Raw genomic sequence first — 19,097 nt, 5'->3', positions numbered from 1 at the left:
ATGTAGTATTGTACAGTGTATGTGTGTGTCTGTGTAGGTGTGTGTGTGTGTGTGTGTGTGTGTGTGTGTGTGTTTTTGGATCTGGGTTTCTGTGTGTTACAGCACATGTGTTTTACAATGTTAAATAAGTCAGATATTCAATTGCCTCACTGGGGAGAAGAATTATCTTTAATCTGTAAATCATACCCCAGATGTAATTTACAGATGTGCGTGCTTCTGATTCTGTTTACCGCCATGATTCTTTTAGTTTGTATTGAGAGAACTTGTGGTAATGTTTCAATAACCCGATGACCATACACGACATGACAACTATAGAGAAAGTGTTTGGTGTCACTCTTAAAATCAGCCGGCTTTCAAAGCTTTCACTGGATGCGCTACAACACACGTATGCACACTCCTACAAATGTTTCTCTGTTTGCTTGTACATATGCAGACACACATTTGGCCAACGGAGGAAGATGAATGTGCAGCGGTGGATAACGTATCTCCTAATGCAATATTTGAGAAAAAATATTAAAAAGAGCACAGGCTAGATAAGGCCAGTGATTTAAACAGTGTGTCTGCCCACAGCCTGTTGAAATATTATCCTTTGCCGACTTGTAAATCGGATATTTGGAGCCAGAAGGATCACATGGTTGTAATAGATAGGGCCACAGAATGATGGATGCAGTTGTGTGAGGGATTTAGGATGGAAAAAGTGATTTTCGGTGGACAAATAATGTTACCTACCCTCTGAATCTATGCAACATCTAGTGCTGTTTAAAGTTCATACACTATGTGGAACAATAGGAAAAAACACTATATACCTCCGGGGCAAAGCAGTTATTTATTTCACATTTTCCAAAGGCAACTGGGGAGCAGTTAATTTGGCTGCACACAAGCAGCTGTCTGAGAGTCGTGGGATGATAGGGAGAAAGAGACACAGGGTGGAGGGAGAAAAGAGACGAAGAGAGTGAGACACAAAGGCAGTTTGGGCTCATTATGTTGATTTTTCCTCTACTGCCAAACAAAGACACCCCGGCACTTTGAGACACACCACCAGAGATCAGTCACAGCTCTCTCCTTCTCACCCCACACAGTTTCTCTATAGGCAAATTTAATAAATGTATCTCCACTGTGGGAGCATGTTTGCCCTCAGCCTTTATTTCTATATACACTTTTTCTTATGGAATCACATTAGATTAAATCATAGAGACTGTTATAAGGTCTGAGGAGGACTTTCAGCTTCAGTAATCCTTGTAGACTCTTATTAATTTAGAACAACTGAAGTCCAGTGGAGGAGTGTTTTTTCGCTTAATACAGATACAAACATGCAAGCGCACAAGTGTATACACACATGTCTTTGGGGTTTAGTGATGAGTGTCCCTCACCACCTGAGCCTAGTTATCAATGCCCCTCCTTCCTAGCTGTCTTGTTTTCTCATGTACATAGACTAACATTCATCTACACACACACACACACACACACACACACACACACAGACTTACACTTAGGCAAAAGCAACAGCCCTGAGAGTAGTGGGATGTAACTGAAACCTTCATTTGTATGTACATCATGTACACAGGGAGAGAGCTGAGACAAAGAGAACAAACATGTTCACATGCACGCACACACACACACACACACACACACACACACACACACACACATACACACATGCAAGCTTACAGAAAAAAAAAATCATTATACACTCAGACATGCACTGTGGAGTCCCTCTGTGGATCAGAATTCATTTCTGTCTGCCTTCCCCTACAAATCAATAGCCCCATTGGTCGACAGACAGCTGTAAGCGTGCCAGGGAGACTCCCTGGACTTCACACCCTCCCCAAATGCACACACACACACACACACATGCCTGTTGATGTGTGATGGCCTCTGCTGCTTCCTTATTAACTCCTCACATGCTGACTGAAGCATACACCTCATTACTGGCTGCATTGACAGTCTGGGATCCCCTCTGAGAGACGCACAGACACGCTGGACTAAAACAGACAGAGGGCCAGAGAACACATACTGTAGATAGACAAAGAGGTATGGCGAGGCGACAATGAGAATGTCACATGCTTTAGACAAGCAGTCCAGACAGGTGGGGGGGGGGAAATAAATTAATGGAGACAGGTAGACTGACAGAAAAGAAAATCTGTCAAAAAAAAAAAAGCTCAATTGAATACACACAAAAAAGTGGAGACTGTAAATAAATGAGCCAAACAGGTATGTAACCAGATACGGTGACATGCCACAGACATGGACTGCACAGTTTAAAGACTTGCAGACATTAAGTGCAGCACTATGTAACAGTAACAGGTTGTTAATGCAGTCAGTAAGCATCACTTACGGTATAGACAGAAACTCTGTTATTAATTTCCATTAAGAACCCCTGGCCTTTTGCCACGTCAACCTTTGTAACAGAAGTGTCGAAAGCTTTTCAACCCACTGCTAATGTCATAATGAGTCATGTTAGGGTTTGAAGTGGATGCTGTTCAAACACCCTATATCTTTAGCATTAGTGCGCAGTTTGTTATGACGCCTCATGGCGGCTGAACGGAGGTGGGTTGGACAAACATTACACAAACAGTTCAAAGGCTCCATTTGCAATATGCTGCAAAAGTGCTTGGGCTGGCACTGTATATATAAAAGGTACTAAGATAAAAAGATCGATAAGTATTTATACATTTTGTACCCCAAAAATACAAACCACATTTCCAGTAAAGCTTGCGAAAAAAAATGCTTTGTAAAAGTAAATAAACTGTAAGAGAATGCAATGATTTGCAATTTATAGGAATCTTATTCGTGATCTTTAAAACAAAGACAACATACATGTATCTAATGTGGAAACTGAAAAATTACATTTCTCTTTTAGGACGGGGTTGTGTAATGTCAAACAAACAGACATCAAAACAGACTAACACAACAGCAGTTTTATTATTGACCATAAAAACGATCAGAGAGTTAGTCCCAGAATAGCTGAGTCTTTGGAAAAAAAAAAAGACGGGATGAGGTTTAACAGCTTTAGAATAACGTTTCTCAACATTTCTCAACAAGCATTCGAGGATCATCTTTGATACGTTAAAATTCAAAACAGACACAATTCTGTAGCAGAAGTCAATACGTTTGCGCAGGTTTTGCCGATGGATTGAAAGATGGGAGTTACACCTAACCCTGTATAACCCTGTCCGATGAGTCAAACTGAAAAATTTTTAGGAAACCAGGGACACTGCATCCTCCATGCTAAAGAGAAGAGGAACTGACTGACTTATGCACAGATCAAAACCCAGCACCAGTGAAGTTGTGGGTTGACATTAAAGCATGTGACATGGGTATCTGTGAGGGTACCATCAATTTCAAAGGAGAAACATTCAGTCTTCTTCAGGGAAGGGTTTGCTTACTTAGTGAGAGTCTGGGTGCTCAACTGACCTGCCTGTGGTACAGACTTTGCAGCAACGTAGGAAACGTTGCCAGTGGCAACAAACCCTATATGAAACAGGAATTGAAAACATTGCGTTCGAACTAAAGCACCTGGCCTTCTTAGTTCTCAGTTCCCTTGTAGAGTGTTGTCAATAGAAGAGGCAATGCAAAACAAGCCCCAGTCTCCATTTTCTGAGACATTGTCTTTAACATTTTATGATTATAATTATTTGCCATTTACACAGTGTCCCAACATTTCTGGAAACGTGATTTTTGAGTTTAAAGCATAGAAAGCAGGATGTCTTATCATGGTATGTCAGTGTGACACTTTTTTATGGTTGCCTGTGCACAGGATTGCACACAATGACACATGCACATTGGCCAACATCTCTTAGGCACTTGCACAGCCTCCCTCTTTCCATCTCTTAAATGTCAGTGTGAGCCTTTAAACCAGTTGCCACCAGAGCAAGCAGGGTAGAGAGGGGACTGTGAGTTCAAAGTGGTCGGGCAGCATGAATGTAATTTTCTCCTTTTAGCCTCCTGACTGAATTACTGAGCAAAGAGGCCACCTCGACTGGGAGCTGCAAAGGAGACCGAACACGGGAGCGAAAAAAAGAGTGGGTTCAGGAGGGGGGAAGAGATGGGGGGAGATAAGTGGAATAGAAAAGGCAAGACACAGCTGGGGAAGGAGCCTGGGAGTTTCAGATCACATCTTTACCTTGTTTAAGAGGGTGCACATGGGTTCTGGAAAGGGGGTTAAGGCCCTGGAGTTATCATGGGCTGTGCTTGACATTGCGCTATTACGTGAAGCAGTTAAGTCACGCATGCAGAAAGTAAAAAAGCATTTGCTAAGGTTATTGTTTGGCGCAGCATTCCATCGATGTCGGTTATTAGAAGTGAAAAATGAAGTAATGGACCAAGAAAGAGAGAGAGAGAGCAGAAAGTATCTCGTATGCCTTGCTATGCTTTAGGTTTCTTAAGAACATTACTTCTGAGGCAAGTAATTGAACGGTGTTTCAAGCATCAAGCAGTATATACTGAAACACAGTTGGAGCCTATACATGCACAATCAAAAACCCCACACAAACACTCCCACTTTTAGTTTTGACCTATTCCCCTCCTCTCCTTGGCCAAAATGAGGATTGAAGTCATAAATAATTGATACACTCCTAGCTGTATTGACTGGCTGTTTTTTTTTTTTTTTTTTTTCATCCTTCTCTCTGGTCGATTCCTTCACTCCATTATTTCTATGCTCGCGCTCCCTATACTGCTTCGCATCCCCCTGTGACTCCTCCCTCTAGTCTCCCAGTCTTTAATACATAAACACACACACACACACACAGACACAAACCGTCCTCCACCTTCATTTTTGCCCACTGCCCCACTTTGTCTTTAATCCATTACAAGTTGGCCATCAGGCACAGGGGAGGGATGCATGCTGAAATTTGAAGCCTTTTTTTTTGTGCGAGTGCATGTTGTGTGTCCACATGTGCGTCTGTGAGAGAAGGGATTTATATCTCCGTTTTTTCATGGGGGCTTTGCGTGAGGGCTACTTAACAGGCATAGATAGGAGAGTAGCACTATATGGTTTAAAATAGTTTGAGGGATCCTTCAAAATGTAAACATTTTACAATCAATAAATTTCAATGTACTGCGCTACATTAAGTAAACGTGAACCTAGTGACAAAAGCCAGTGCACAACTAGTGGAATAGTGACTAAAGAGGCGATTTTGATGGACTTCAGTGGTGGGTAATGGGGTGAGGGTCAATACTATTTAACAATCTCCTCCTTTATATGAATGGAACGTTTTCATCCTTTGTCACACAGTAGTAATAACCCTATGTTGCTTTGCTAGATACTTCATACCTGTGGCATATGTGTTCTTTATCGCTGGCACCGGCTGGAAAAATATGTCAAAGATAAACTGGGGATAAACGGTAGAAGCATTCAGAGCCACCAGAACAGCGAAACAAGCAGCATCCACAGCAACTTCGGTTCAGTGAAATTCCTTACAGAAATACACCAAAGAAGGCAACGTGAATTCCACCTCAGGACACCACGACAATGCCGCTTCTGTATAATAGGTGTCAGGAAGAAAACACTGCAGTGTGTTATTACCACTTTAAATATATAGTTATGGTTTCAGCTTTGACACATAACGGGCGCTGAGTTTCAGAGTTCAAGCTGCGGTCAGAAGGCATACGCCTGACCCGCTCCTCCCCTTCTTTTCTGCCTGGCAGTTTGTCTGCGACCAGTCTGTTACTTCTGATGGTCTGCCAGGGACCAGGCCTGCCCAGGACTGACAAAGTATGGTGGGGGGTTTAAAGCTTGAACGTGTGGTGGAGGTCGGTGTGTCAGTGGGCCACCAAAGTGTTTTGGCAACTAGCAGTTTGGCTAGATATTTACTAAAACCTCACTTTTGCAGGAGTTACTGACTCCTGTCTAGGTTGTTGTGTTTCCACCTCGGCGCCTCCTTCTTACTAGCTCCTAGCTTTCCCCCTTTTAATTGCTCTTTAAACCCATACTTTTGGTGCTATTCTGTGTCTTAATGTTTTCAATTGACCCAAATCTAAGACCTAGGGCTAAATCCAATAAACAAAACTAATTTGTGTGTGTGTGTGCGTTTGTGTGTGTTTGTGGGGGTGGGGGGTGCTTTTTTGTCTTTGAGTGGGCTGAATAGGCAGAGAGCAATAAGGAAAAGATGGGCAGAGAGAGCTCGCTGTGACAATAAAGGTTAAAAGCTCCCATTTTCACAACAAATCATTTTTGAAGTGAGATGGCTGTTTGTAGATGAGGCGAACTGTGTCATTTCATTTTGCCTCCTTTTTCTTCTCCCTTCCAGGTTTAGTCTCTTAAAATCAATGACTAATATCTACTCCGAATGCTATCTGTTGTACGTTAATCTAAAAACTACCCAGTAAAAAAAGGACTGACCTTCAGAATAAAAGCACTAACACACAATGCTACTATATCTCCCATTGAATTCTTTAAACTTGCATTTAACCAGAACCTACTGACGCCTACATCAGTGCTGTGGACAGATCTTTAATACATTTTATAACGGTAAAAGAAAATCAATAGCATGTTTTTCTACATCTTTCAGGGGGCCCTCTGACATCTGTAGCAAGAACAACAAAAACAAGCATTTTAAAAAGCACTTCGTCTCAGTGATGAACAGAGGAAAAGATAGCAGCAGCACGTCTCCAGGGAATTAAGATTGTAGGTTGTTTTCTTTCTTTTTTTTTTTTTTTTTTTTTTGATGAGATGAAAGAGAGATTTTGATGTAATTAATTACTGATACATATTTCCGCTCAGAATGTGGGTTTAAGTCCTCGTCACAGTTTCCAGCACTTGTGGTGTCTTTGCATGGTCAACCTAAGCCCTCCTACGGATTAGCAACCACGCACATGGCCCCTGCGCTGTCCTCAATCAAGAAGGCTGTAATTGATGTGAGTCTCAATACGTGATTATCCTTGGACCTGCCACAACACTTGAGCAGAGCCCCCTCACCTTTCTTTGCAGGGGTTTGCCAGGCTTACGATGGATATTGATGATTTGGTTGAACCACTGGCCTTAGTCTCATGCTGCAAACACACCTACAGGGGTAATTTATTCTTATTTTCAGCCTTAAAACAATTCGGTAAAACACGTTAAAAACAAAGTCAGAAGGGAAATGTAGCCCGTGCTCTCAGTGCAGAGTCAATTTTCCTTCAGTGTTTTTGTTTCTGTGAGAGACGGCCGTTTGTTGTGGGTGGATGTCAACAAGCTAGATGTGATGTCTCAGCCGCAGCACTACAGAGAGGATTTGTTTGGGTCTTATAGTAAGAAGAGGGGATGGATTTTGTGAGTTGAGGAAAAGTTGACCGGAAGGAGGAGAAAGCAAGAAGGAGACTGGAGAGAGGGGGCCACAGTCCTTAGGAACACCCTCAGTGGGATTAGTAGAAGATATCAAAGAGCGGCTGATCGAGGAGAAGGCTAAACCTGGACGTAGGAAACACCAATGGCAGGGTCACTGTGGGACTATGAGACTCAGGGGGCTGTACATTTCATTAGCTTTTATTCATTCACTTGCAAGAATTTGCTCTGCCTGTGTGCCTTTGTCATTAGGCCCACTAAAACACACACACTCAAACACACACCCCTCCTGTGCTTTTTCTGTCTCTCTCTCTCTGCTGGAATGGGTATTGTGTTCATGATCGATGTTCCTCATTTCAGTGACGTGGTAGCCTGGCTAACTCTCATTAAAAATGGATACGATGTAGGGGAGCCATCAGTATGTGTGTGTGTGTGTGTGTGTGTGTGTGTGTGTGTGTGTGCGTTTCTTTATTTGTTTGAAAGGAGGTGTAGGTGGCAGGAAGTCCCAGAGGTGCCAGCTGTTTACCGTGCGCTGCTTGAGGTCTAAGGTTGGAGGGAGTGGTGATGGCAGTGGATGTTTGACTGTTCTCGAGGTCAGGGCCTGGCCTGTTGCCTTGGCAACAGTTTGCAAAATAGCTTCCTCTGCTTGTGACGGTGGGATTACTCTCTTTCTGTTTCTGTCTCTTTGGCTCACCGTGGCGAGGCACATCTGGCACTACAGAGACTGCAGTTCTTCTCAAAACACAAAGCGACGGTCCATTTCTACTCTGCTCTGTGCTCCTTTATCCTTTTTTTTTTTTTTCCATCCAGTGTTTCTTTTTTATGTCTTCTGTCCCTACTTTGCTCCTGTGCCCCCATCCATCACAGAAGGTGCAATGAGCATGGCTGGGTCTCGGGGCAGCGGGGCAGAGGAGCTGAAATGGAGCCCCTATTCATTTCTCAGCCATGGAGACACAGGAACAAATGGAAACGTTCCCGCTGCTCTCTAATGCACATATATTGTCAACCTCTCCCGCCTGAGCCAGAGCTGAATCTCTGCTTCTGCCCCTTTGTTGCGCTCGTCTTCCAGTCAAAAACAAATAAAAGATGAGGAGCAGACAACAACTTCACAGGTGGCTAAGGAAGAAAATGGCTGAGAATGTGTAATTTTGGATTTTTGTTTCCTAAATGCCAAGAGGGCGGCACAGTGTATGTTTTTCAGTTGCCACTAGATATCGCTCCATAACCCTGAGGGACACAGTGTTTTCTTAAAACTCAGCAAGAGCAAACATATGGTAAATTATTTTTTTCTAAAAGTTACACAATCAAAGTTCTCAAGTTCAAATGAGAGGCATCAGGTTGAGTTAAGGAGACTTTATTAGACACGGAAATCATGGGAGGTGACACAGATTCATACCACTGCTGTTATATCATTTTGTGAAATAGCTTGACAAGAGACATATTTTGCATAAAAGTCTTCCCATTGATGTGTTAAAGCTGGGCATTAATGCTAGAGCCCAAATCCCCAGCTATAGGTTTCAGTAACTCACACGACACCCCTGCATTAGTTGAGTGCTTGGGAATAATAATGGAGGCTGAGGCCTATTCAGCGTGAGCCTTTGAAAGAGAGGAAGCTGTTGTTTTAACCCTCAGCTGTCAGTCAAGTCACCCAGGTTGCTGCAGTATGCAACTGCACTGTAGCCTCTCTGGTTGAAAAACCCCCTGCTAAGGTCATCTTAAGCCTGAATTTTATTAGCATTCATTTACTAGAGCGTGCGGCTCGTCTCGCGGACAGTGCTCGATCCACCTCAGGTCAGCCGTGAGTGCGAACGCGTTCTCCGGGAAACCAGGAGAGAGAGCGAGAGAAAGTTGGAGGCAGTACCACATCACATGCGGCGCCTCTTTGTCTTTCTTTAAAAACACAGGAACAACAATCTGCACATCCGTTATGGCACCGTGCATGTGTGCGTACAGACGCACACACACACACACATAAATGCACACACAGTGGGAGAAGGGGCTTCATTGTGCAGCCCTGCTGTGTTGAGTGACTGTAGCGCGTGCTGGGTAACAGCTGCTGTGATCCTCTGCAACCCTGCCCCTCCTCCCTCCCCATCACCTCTACTCCTGGACCATGCTGTTCCTAAAGAATCAATACACACACACACACACACACACACATAAGTACAGTATATACAGTCCACTTTCTCTTATATTTTGTTATATTTATTAGTTTTCAGGTTTTTGTTTTCTTGTTTACCTCACTTTTCATATACATATCCCCACTGTGCGTTTCAGTCTATGTCAGCTGACAGTGGCTTGTGTCAGTCACTCTTTACATTGTGCTCCATAAGGGACACCCCCCAGCTCCCCGCACTGCTCCCTGACTACCCCCCCTGCTGACAGCTGTCTCCACACTGTAACCCTTTCATGGAGCTGGGCCTCTGTGAAAGTTACACTCCAAAGTTTCACCAGTGTCACACATGTTTTGGGAAGGATCTAAAGGGTTTTTTTAGAGGGGGGGATAAGCAGGATTTGGAAACTTTCAGTTACTGTGCACAGACTGTGGTCCTGTTTTCCCAGCCACGTCTTGTTCCCGGTGGCCTGTTTGTCATTGGTTGCATCTTCTGCTGCTGATGTGACCCTGTCTGCAGCTCATTACAGCATGCCACCTGTTTGTCCTGAAGCTAGGGACACACACACACAGACACAGACAAATAGAGTCCGTTGAGGTGACAGGGGGTTAATCTAACAGGAGTGTCCACGGCGGAGCTGCCACACAGTGAAGGGAGCGTCAACATCCTGCCATGTCAATGGCTTCCTTTGTCCCCTGGGTTGCCGCAGGGTTTAGGACCAGGCAGACATGTGGAGGGTTATTGAGCATTTGAGAAGCAAAGACATAACAAAGAGAAAATATATAGACTGGACCAGTCATGGTTTTCTCAGCAGTTGACAGGTTTGCCAACTATAACTTTTTATAGGCCGTGCAATAGCAGGGACAAGTTGGACACTTTACTTTTAGCTGTTTTCTAAAAAAAAAAAAAAATGATACAATGCTTAAAAAAAATGGCTACAATGTAATAAAGAAAAGCAGTTGAAGGAAGCCCAGCTGTTATCTCTTCTTAGCTGACAGTTAATTCCAGCTCATGGTGCTAACAGCAATTAATATCACCCAGTTGTGGGCGATTTGCACAGGGTTTGAAAAAACACTTAAGAGGTGTTATTTGCACCCTTCATTCACTCCCCCACATTTTGCAGAGGAGCCACTTATTAGGCATTGATCTGGGCCCGAGGTTTGGAGCCGAACAGGGCACAAACTGTCAGAGTCTGCTGTCATTATCCAACAAGGCAATTGCCAGGAAATTGAAAGACAGACAGGACTGAAAATTAATCTGTGTGAGACTGTGAAATTAGCTTTTTTTAAGCCCTCGCTTTCCTAGTGCCTCTGTTTATCAGCTGTGCTGCGTTGGTTTGGCAGTTTGTGCCAGTGTGTGTGTATTTGCTCCCACTGACACTGAGATGCAGGTGTGAGTGAGGCAGCCCCAAGGGACACTTAAAGACACACACACACACACGGTGACCTCCAGTTCAGACAGACCACTGTGCTTCAGAAACAGGCTGAGGGGGCCATGTGGCCAAGCAGAACCTCGTCTGGCAGACGAACCAGCGGAGCTAAATTCACACATACAGTACACTCATAAGTACATATAGAAACCAACAGAAGGAGGAGTGTGTAGCATAGCTCAGCTGACTCACATATGCAGAAATTTTCTAGCAAAGGAGATGTAGGTTTTATTCCTCTGCCTTTCTGCCATGTTGTATTTAAGTATGTAAATTGTCAGCCCGGTATTTGTGTAAGTTTCATGTCAGTCACATAAGCACATAAGCACAAGTATGTTTGTTCTTCACTCAGATGATTGTAGTCCAGCAGCCCTCTGTGGATTAGTGTGGATCTGTGGGTGTGGAGTGTGTTTGCTTTGTGCTGTGCTTATTCAAATTCTGCGCTGTTGACACTTTCAACATGTTTTGCTTTGAAATACCTTTTACATTCTCTTTTCATTCATATCTTTAAAAGCAGCTTTCAGCGTTGATCATGTCTTTGCAGTTTTACAAATATGTTGCAGTCATCTATTTGTTTATTAAAGCTAATCTTTACTTAATCTTTTGTTAGAATGTCACGCCTGTAGTTTTTTTTTTAAGCATTTCTGCAGCAGTTCTACATTTAGAATAAAATCCACCCTGACATAAGCTGGTAAAAAAAAACAGTAATATATAATTATTTCCCTTTTTTCATTGCCAATTTGGACATGCTGTTGAGAAAAGTATCTTGTCACTACTCCTCCATGTGTAGGTGTGTTTGTCTGCCCTGGTGTGAGACAAAAGCCCATTGATGGCAAAGAAACAGCTTTCTTTGGCCAAATGGTCCCAGCTGCTCGCAACTGTTTTTTGGCTTAAGATAAATGAAACAGTTGCCTGTGCAGTTGACATCTCACACACTGATATACACAGGGACACAGTGAACTCAAACACATCAGGTCAACATAAAACATTAACATTGTTATAATACCAAATGAGGTTAGAAGTCATGTGTTACTTATTAGGTTTTCTCCTATTATGAGTTCTCCAAGTTCTTCTTAACTTCTGCAAATAAATGTTTAATACTGATGGTAATGTGAAAGCTTTGCTAACTATCTGTTAGTGTCTAACTGAATGAGCATTTGAAAGAGGATTAGGGCCACCGTGAAAATTAGTTTCTCAGGCTTTAATCTTAAACTTGGAATTCAGACCTTTGTTTTCTCAGAACTCTTGAGTTTAAAGTCAAACTTCTGAGGAAAAAAAACGTTTAGATAAAGTCAAATGTCCAAACATCATTTCAAAACTTGTTTTCGTGTATCTCGTGATATTTTCTTGGCTAAATTCTAATCCCTGACCGTTTTATGTGTTTTCAGGTTACACAAGTTCCCATTGAGTCATGTGAACAATATGGGACCTGTGGAGAGTGTCTGAGCTCCGGAGACCCACACTGCGGCTGGTGTGTTCTCCATAACATGTAAGTGTCTTCCAGTCATCCTGCCAGCTTACAGATATTTGACATTCAGATTTTCACCTACCTGCATAAAAGGCAGGCTGTGTTTGTAATACTTTGTAATGCTTATCTGAAGATCAAATAGAGTTTGAGGAGAGGAATTCATGGCTGAATGGTAAAGGATCTTCATGCATCACAGGTTCACAGCTGGTTCACAGCTACTTGCATTTCACTCTGCCTTTACTGTAATTTTTAATGGACATTGTTACTATTTTTGTTGCGTGTGTTCTGAACCTGTTAGGAAATATTCACCTCCCACTGTTAACAGCAGCACCTGTAAGACTGAGCAGAGAAACCATGAGTGACACCTGCTGGAGCTAAATGGGTACTGCAGGTGATTTAGTCATGACAAAACCAAGTAGACAGGAAAAAAAAAAATACATAAAGAATAAAGAGAAAGTGCTTGAAAAAACAAATGCATTTGTTATACTGACTCATTCATTGCAGTGGTTAATGATGGAGAGGATGCAAACCACATAGAACTCTTCCTCTTTGTTCCTAAATCATTCACATTCTGTCGTCAGCCTAAGCCTCTTCTTCACGGCTCTTTCTTATATTCACCATTCACGGCCCCTCCTCAATGCAGAACCTCTTTCTAAAGATATAGCTGAATATTTGTGTGTGTCAGAGCACCGCCGCAATCATCATTATCATGATCGAGGCCCCTGCAAAGTGCACTTAAAGTAATTTACATCACTCCAAAGCTGGGACAGGACAAATAATTGCCTAGCGACAAGGTAATTCAGCATGTGCCTTCAGAGGTACGGGGGGGTTGGGGGGGGCTGGCTAAAGTTCTGTGCTCTCTGCAGTCTGCATGCTTTCACACTGGGATCATTTACCACAACATTAGCCTCGTGCTAGGCTGTTTATCATATACTTTTGTGTAGGTGTGCTAAGGAATGGAAGAATTTGTTACACTGGTGGGAAATCAAACCCACGGCAAGCCGAATAGGTTCAGGGGCCGTTGCAGTGAAAGCAGCTGTGAGGAAGAAACAGCTGTTTGGTGTTCACTACCTACTTGAGTGTGTGTGGCAGTGTCTGCGCCTGAGTGTGTTGCGTGTGCATTCGGTTTTTGTGTACATGCACAAAGGCTTGCGTGGACCCCTTTACTGTACTGTGGGCAGAAAAGGTCAGCACCCTGATTCGCGTCAGATCAGCCATCTGTTCTGCCAACACAACAGACCCTTGTGCCACCTGTCCCCAGTTCTAATCCCCCTTTCTATGTCCTGACCCCACAATGAGTGTGACAGGACCCCTGTCAGCTCTGGCTGAGTTACTGCACTGAGGAAAAGTTACTGGAAGAATTACTAGCCCATCTTGCTGCTTCTCATGGGGGGGCTTCCATTTTCCATTTGGAGGGGAAATGTCAGAAATGAAACCAAAAAACTGTATTTGTAAATAAAATTGCAAAAAGAAATGTTTCTACACTTTAAGGTAGAAATTTGCCTTATAAATGAGAAGAAATGCAATAGAGGCAGACAGACGTGTTTTGGTTTAATGCACCTTGATTGAGCTTCTCCTAATGTAGACTAAGTATTTCACAATTACACGTTTCTCCACCAAACTAATCAAATAAATAATGTGTGTAAAGAGCTGTGGTGTCCAGGATGTGCAAACACGTCGCACCCCTCTATACAAATACATTGGCCGGTAATATCCGGTTCCATTCAGTAGTGTTGGAACACAAAGGCCAATTCATTTGCGTCTGCAGTAAAGTGAGGACAAAACCACAGTAAGTTCCGAATTTCGGTTTTATTTAATGCGTTAAACAGCGTAGCGTACAGTGCCTTTTGTATCAGATGACCCACATTTTAAGTGAGCAAAAATACTGGAACAGAGGGTTTCAAGACACAGATACATTTGATGGCAAATCCCCTTGTGTGAAATTACACCATCAAGCCTGTGACTCACTGACAAATTGTCGGTTTCATCAGTTTGATAAACACGGGACACCCCTACTAAACAAAAAACACCTGTCAGTCACACGCCCCCCATATTATCCCAACTAATATTTGGGTCATCTGACAATTTGGGTCATAAGAGGAGCTATTTATGTTGTTTCATGGATCTTTTTGAACTACTGTAGTTTCAAGATGGAGTTTATTTTCCAAGAGATTCAGAAATTCGCTCTGGATTTTAGTGTCGATGTAAAAAGTGACACGTCCAAGTATAATTACATAGATTGATAATCTGTAAACCTGTACGGCTTTGTGACATGGGTTTAGTTACTGCACTATAACCATGAGCAGAAGGAAATATCTGTCAAATACTGCTGGAGTAAAGCAGCTGCACCCTTCTGGTTAAGAGCTTCCCACATCCCACACACCCAAAATGACATTTTTTGCCAACTGTGCTGCCATGCACAGCTGTGATGACTACCACTTCCTTCTGCCTCCCTTTTCCCTCCATTTCACCAATTCTCCGCCATCCATCCCTGAGCCATTGTTGATTTTATAAAATTACCCCCCCACCCTCACCCCCTCGTGTTTGCGTGTACCTCCCTCACTCCCCTCACAGCAAAGCTACCATCTGAGCCGTGCCACTCATCTCATCTCCTCTCAGCTCAGCGCAGTCTCCCATTTACACACTCTCCTCTCTGGAATCAGCTCTTCCACACTCCAAAGATGGTTGGCTTGCCACATATAAACACTCCACGCTTTGATCAACCCCCCTCCCTTCGTATACAGCTGCCATCCGCAATATCCATGCGTTTTTCTTTTTTTTTTTTCCCCTCTCCTCCAAACAGTGTCCCCCTCCTCTTTTTTCTTTATGTTTGTATGCTCATTGAAGTGCAGCATTCTAAGGTGGCTAATTAGGAACACAGAAGGACATTAGCTTGGTTTGCGATGATGAGGAGAAGGAGAGAATGTCAGAGAGGCAGAGTGAGGCGGGGAGCTGGCCAGGAGTGGTGTGTCTGTCTTCTCTGTCTTTCTACTCTCTTTCTTCCTCCTCTGATACAGTGTGGTGTGAGACTCTAAAGTCCTTTAATTACCAGCAGCTGCTAGGCATCCACTGAATGCATGAAGAATGAGAGAGGGGAAAGAGAGAGGGAGAGTGGGGATAAGAATGAGGGGAAGAGAATGAGAGCGTGTTTGATGCTGCACATTCATCGGGCCACAAAACTGAGCAGCATTTTGATTGCAGCTCAAAGGCAGCTCATCATCTCGAGCGCTCTTCAGTCGCAGTCCTGTGAATGGGTGGTTCAGCTTTAGTCTGACCACAATCCAAAAACACGGAGTTGTGGTGACGCTTCCCTTCTCGTTCCCTCTCTCTCTCTCTCTCTCTCTTTCTCTCTCCTGTAGCCTGGATCTCATCGTTGTTAGATTAGCTCTCTAATCATGCCCAAAAGAGGCTTTTCCATCTCCAAATGTACCACATCACTTTGTTCTGCCCCCATCCTCTCAGCTCGCTCCCACATTCCAGGAGAGGACGAGTGGTTTTGTTGAGATTTGTCAGGATTAGTCTGACTTCTGTCCAAGAGTTGGGATTGGATGAGCGATCCAGTGCCAAGGTCAGCAGTTAACCAGTATGGCAGTACTATTTATTATAAGCTTTACAGTTTAACTGAAGCAGCAAATGAAGACAGGTTGTAGTTACGCAATATGTGCATGAGGAATTTTGTTCAGTGTGCCAAACCAAGCGTTAGTTTGCTGCGTGGATGACAGCTTAGGGCTATTGCTGTAGTGGGCCCCAGCAGAGAGCTACTCAGCATTTGAGGGTGGCTCTGAGCAGAAAAACATATCACTGCTAACACTGTGATACCACATTGTCACTGTCAGTCTGCATGTGGCTGAACTGCTCAGATCTGTTTCAGTATCAGCCCACACGAATATCCTCTTGTCGTGAACCGTTGTTGCTGCGAGCTTAAGCGCTGTCAAGCGATTCGCTCGGCGTCCCGGTAGGAGCGGCGTTATGCGGCTGAACTTTGTCACCAGGAAGTTTGGGACAGAGCCAAGTCTTTAACAGAGCAGTTTTTATTGTGGAATGTGACCCAGGATTGAAGTGCAGGTAGAAATAAAAAATTAAAATAAAAAACAACAGAGGCAACTGTTATGTTATGTTATGTTACAGTATGTTCTTGTTGCTTCGGTGTACTTGTTTATGTGGCGCGATCGTTACTGTACTCAGATGACGCCCCACACTGACCATAAAATTTCCTGTAATGCACTAATGGCAGTAACAATTAGCCTAGCAGTGGCGTAGCTGCTTCAGCCAGTTGTGGATGTCAGACCGGGTGTCTAATGGTAGACTCATCAGCTACAGGCCCAGTTAGCAGTCAGAGGGAAGCTGCATCCATCTTCCCAAATGTGCCTAATGAGATATCGATCATGCAGGTCTACCAATATTTCCACAGATTCCTAGCACATAGAGCAAGTCCACGGTGGTTACATGGTGGTGGAAAACATCACAAATGCATACAATATAAGTGTGTAGGTTACCTTTAATGCCAGTAATGATCCTAAAATGTCTGAATGTCTGAATCGTGCTTGTTTGCACAATTTCCTTTTGAGATGTGTCTATCCCTCCTGCACATCCTCTGCTTTTTTTTCCTCTCTCCTCATCCCACACAAGGCTGTAGCCTGATGCAGACCACTGAGCATTGGTGTCTTTGAATTATTTTTTAATCTTCCTTATCCTTACCCAGTGTCTGTAGCAAAGGCCTGCAAACTAGATTTGAACATTATGGTCCTGTGCCTTTATACACTAGTGTCAGGTATATTGGTTGACATTTCAATTGGTACCCAACTCTCTGACTACTCTGTTTTCTCTCTGTCTCTTTCATATCAAGACATCATTTCAGGAAGAAAAAAAAAAAAACGATTCTTCATTTTAACATCTTTGGTATCTATTTAGAACATTTTGCACATTAAACACTGGGTTGGTTTACACTGGTATAGGCCAGCTTGCTTTTATCACTAGATAAACAGTAAATGTACTTGACATGTCCAAAACCTTAGTAAGAAAGAACTGACAGGCTGCAGATTGTAGGGACAGTTTTGGGGGATGTGAGATGGTGGGAAGAGAAATGTTTTTCTGTAGTTTTCTCCATCACCAACATATCCAAGCAACCAATTAATTACCTGAAGATATTGAGCTCTCACTCAAAGTTCACGTTGTCGGTGGAGGGTTTCACTTCTGCAGGGGCTGGCTGCAGGTGTGCTGTTAACATTAGCTGCAGCTGCCAAGGCCAGTGTCGTTTACTCTTCAGCTTTTCGATATATTATTACATTTCTTAGATTTATTATAAGACACATTATAAGTTATAGCACACAGCTCGGCCCCTGACGTGGTCTTTGGGTTTTTAAACTGCACCCTTGCATTTCAACCTGAGCCAACCAAGATGAGCTGATTTACCATCTTTGATTTAAAATTATATCCCCTTTTTCGTTTAGTTTAGTTTTTTGTTTTTCTTTTCCTTTTTTCCCTCTTCCACGTTCCGTCTATGCTACACCTGCCGTGGTCTGCATTTAAATGGCAAATCTCTCACTTTAGGGATGCAGAAGTAAAAAACAATCACTCCGTGATAAAACACTGAAGGACAGAGACAGTAGGTGTGAGTGTGTGTGTGTGTGTGTGTGTGTGTGTGTGTGTAGCCTTGAACATCGACAGCTCACCTAACGATTACTCTTGGGGAGCAGAAAACTGCCAGCGCAGCCAGTCTTCATACTTGTTTACATGAACATATACAAATGCAGAGAATTCCATTCATTTTCTAACATAATGTGTGACCACTTCAGCCCAGTATAAAGCTTTGATGAGCACCACCACATATTATGCATACATGTAGTTTATCCTCTCTGGAGCTATATCTTCCCACCTTAGTGCTTTTCACCCTCTCATCAACCCTCCCTACTGTGCCAACAGAGCACCTCTGCTCTGCTCTCTGTCTCTCGCTCTCATTTTCCTTTCTGTGTGGCGTTTCGTGGTCTGGCTCAGTGAGAAAAAGGAAGGTGATTTTGAAATGGCTCCCCCTCTGTTCTCTCCTCCTGTTTTTTAAACACGGTGCTCACAGCTTGAGCTGCAATCAGACAGGCCTTCACACCTTCACTGAAGTCCTTAGATGTGGTAAGGTGAGGGGAGGAGGGATAGAGGAACAGAAATCATCCCCCTGTCGCCGGTCTCTCTTGCTCTGCTGTCAAGGCCAGTACGTACATCTGTTTGTGTTTGTAGGATGTGCATAAAGGTGTGACAATAAAGTTTCTTATGGATGCATGTTTGAACACAAACAGTCCATATTATAACGTTTATGTTTGAAAGCATGTGTATATTCTCACTCCTGGGTGTCTATCAAAGCTTGGCACAGCAAAGATGACAATGTAATTCCCTGTCTAGAACAATAGCAAAGGAAACGGGCACTGCTGGAATGAACCCTGAAGGCTTCAGCCTCCATTAACATTAAAAGTGCTTCTGGCCCACACAACACCAAAATGACACTGTGCATCAGATATATGTTACTGAATTACAGCAGATTGCTTGACACAAACAGTTGTGCTACCAAATCCTTCTCCTGCTGTTTGTCTTGTGCTTTTTTTGTTTTTTTTTACTCATGTTACATGACTCTATGAAAAGTGATTGGCACTTGCTACTACATCTGCATTCACATCCTGCAGAGGAGCTGTAGATGCCAGGGAGGAGAAATGATAGATGGGCAGATGCTTCAGCACCATGGACAGGGCTCTGAAACCATGTAACACCCTGGCCAACTGGTGCTGCTGGAGGGTAAACAGCGATGAGCTGCTCATAGGAGGAGATGGTCTGAAAGACCTGCGT

At 43.3% G+C, this 19,097-nt stretch overlaps 1 protein-coding gene across 3 annotated transcripts in view; it reads left to right on the top strand.

The window, feature by feature from the left end:
- The window catches only part of plxna2 (plexin A2), a 164,068-nt gene that overhangs the window by 77,825 nt on the left and 67,146 nt on the right, over positions 1–19,097 (top strand). For all 3 annotated transcript variants that reach the window (XM_067526102.1, XM_067526103.1, XM_067526104.1), the window contains one exon: positions 12,190–12,290. In XM_067526102.1, the coding sequence (XP_067382203.1) occupies positions 12,190–12,290 (101 nt within the window). The remainder of the gene's footprint in view (positions 1–12,189; positions 12,291–19,097) is intronic.

This window comes from Channa argus, chromosome 13, assembly GCF_033026475.1.
Source record: "Channa argus isolate prfri chromosome 13, Channa argus male v1.0, whole genome shotgun sequence".
NCBI lineage: Eukaryota > Metazoa > Chordata > Actinopteri > Anabantiformes > Channidae > Channa > Channa argus.
The sequence above is the reverse complement of the archived record's forward strand: the minus strand, read 5'-3'. Positions and strand labels throughout refer to the sequence as shown.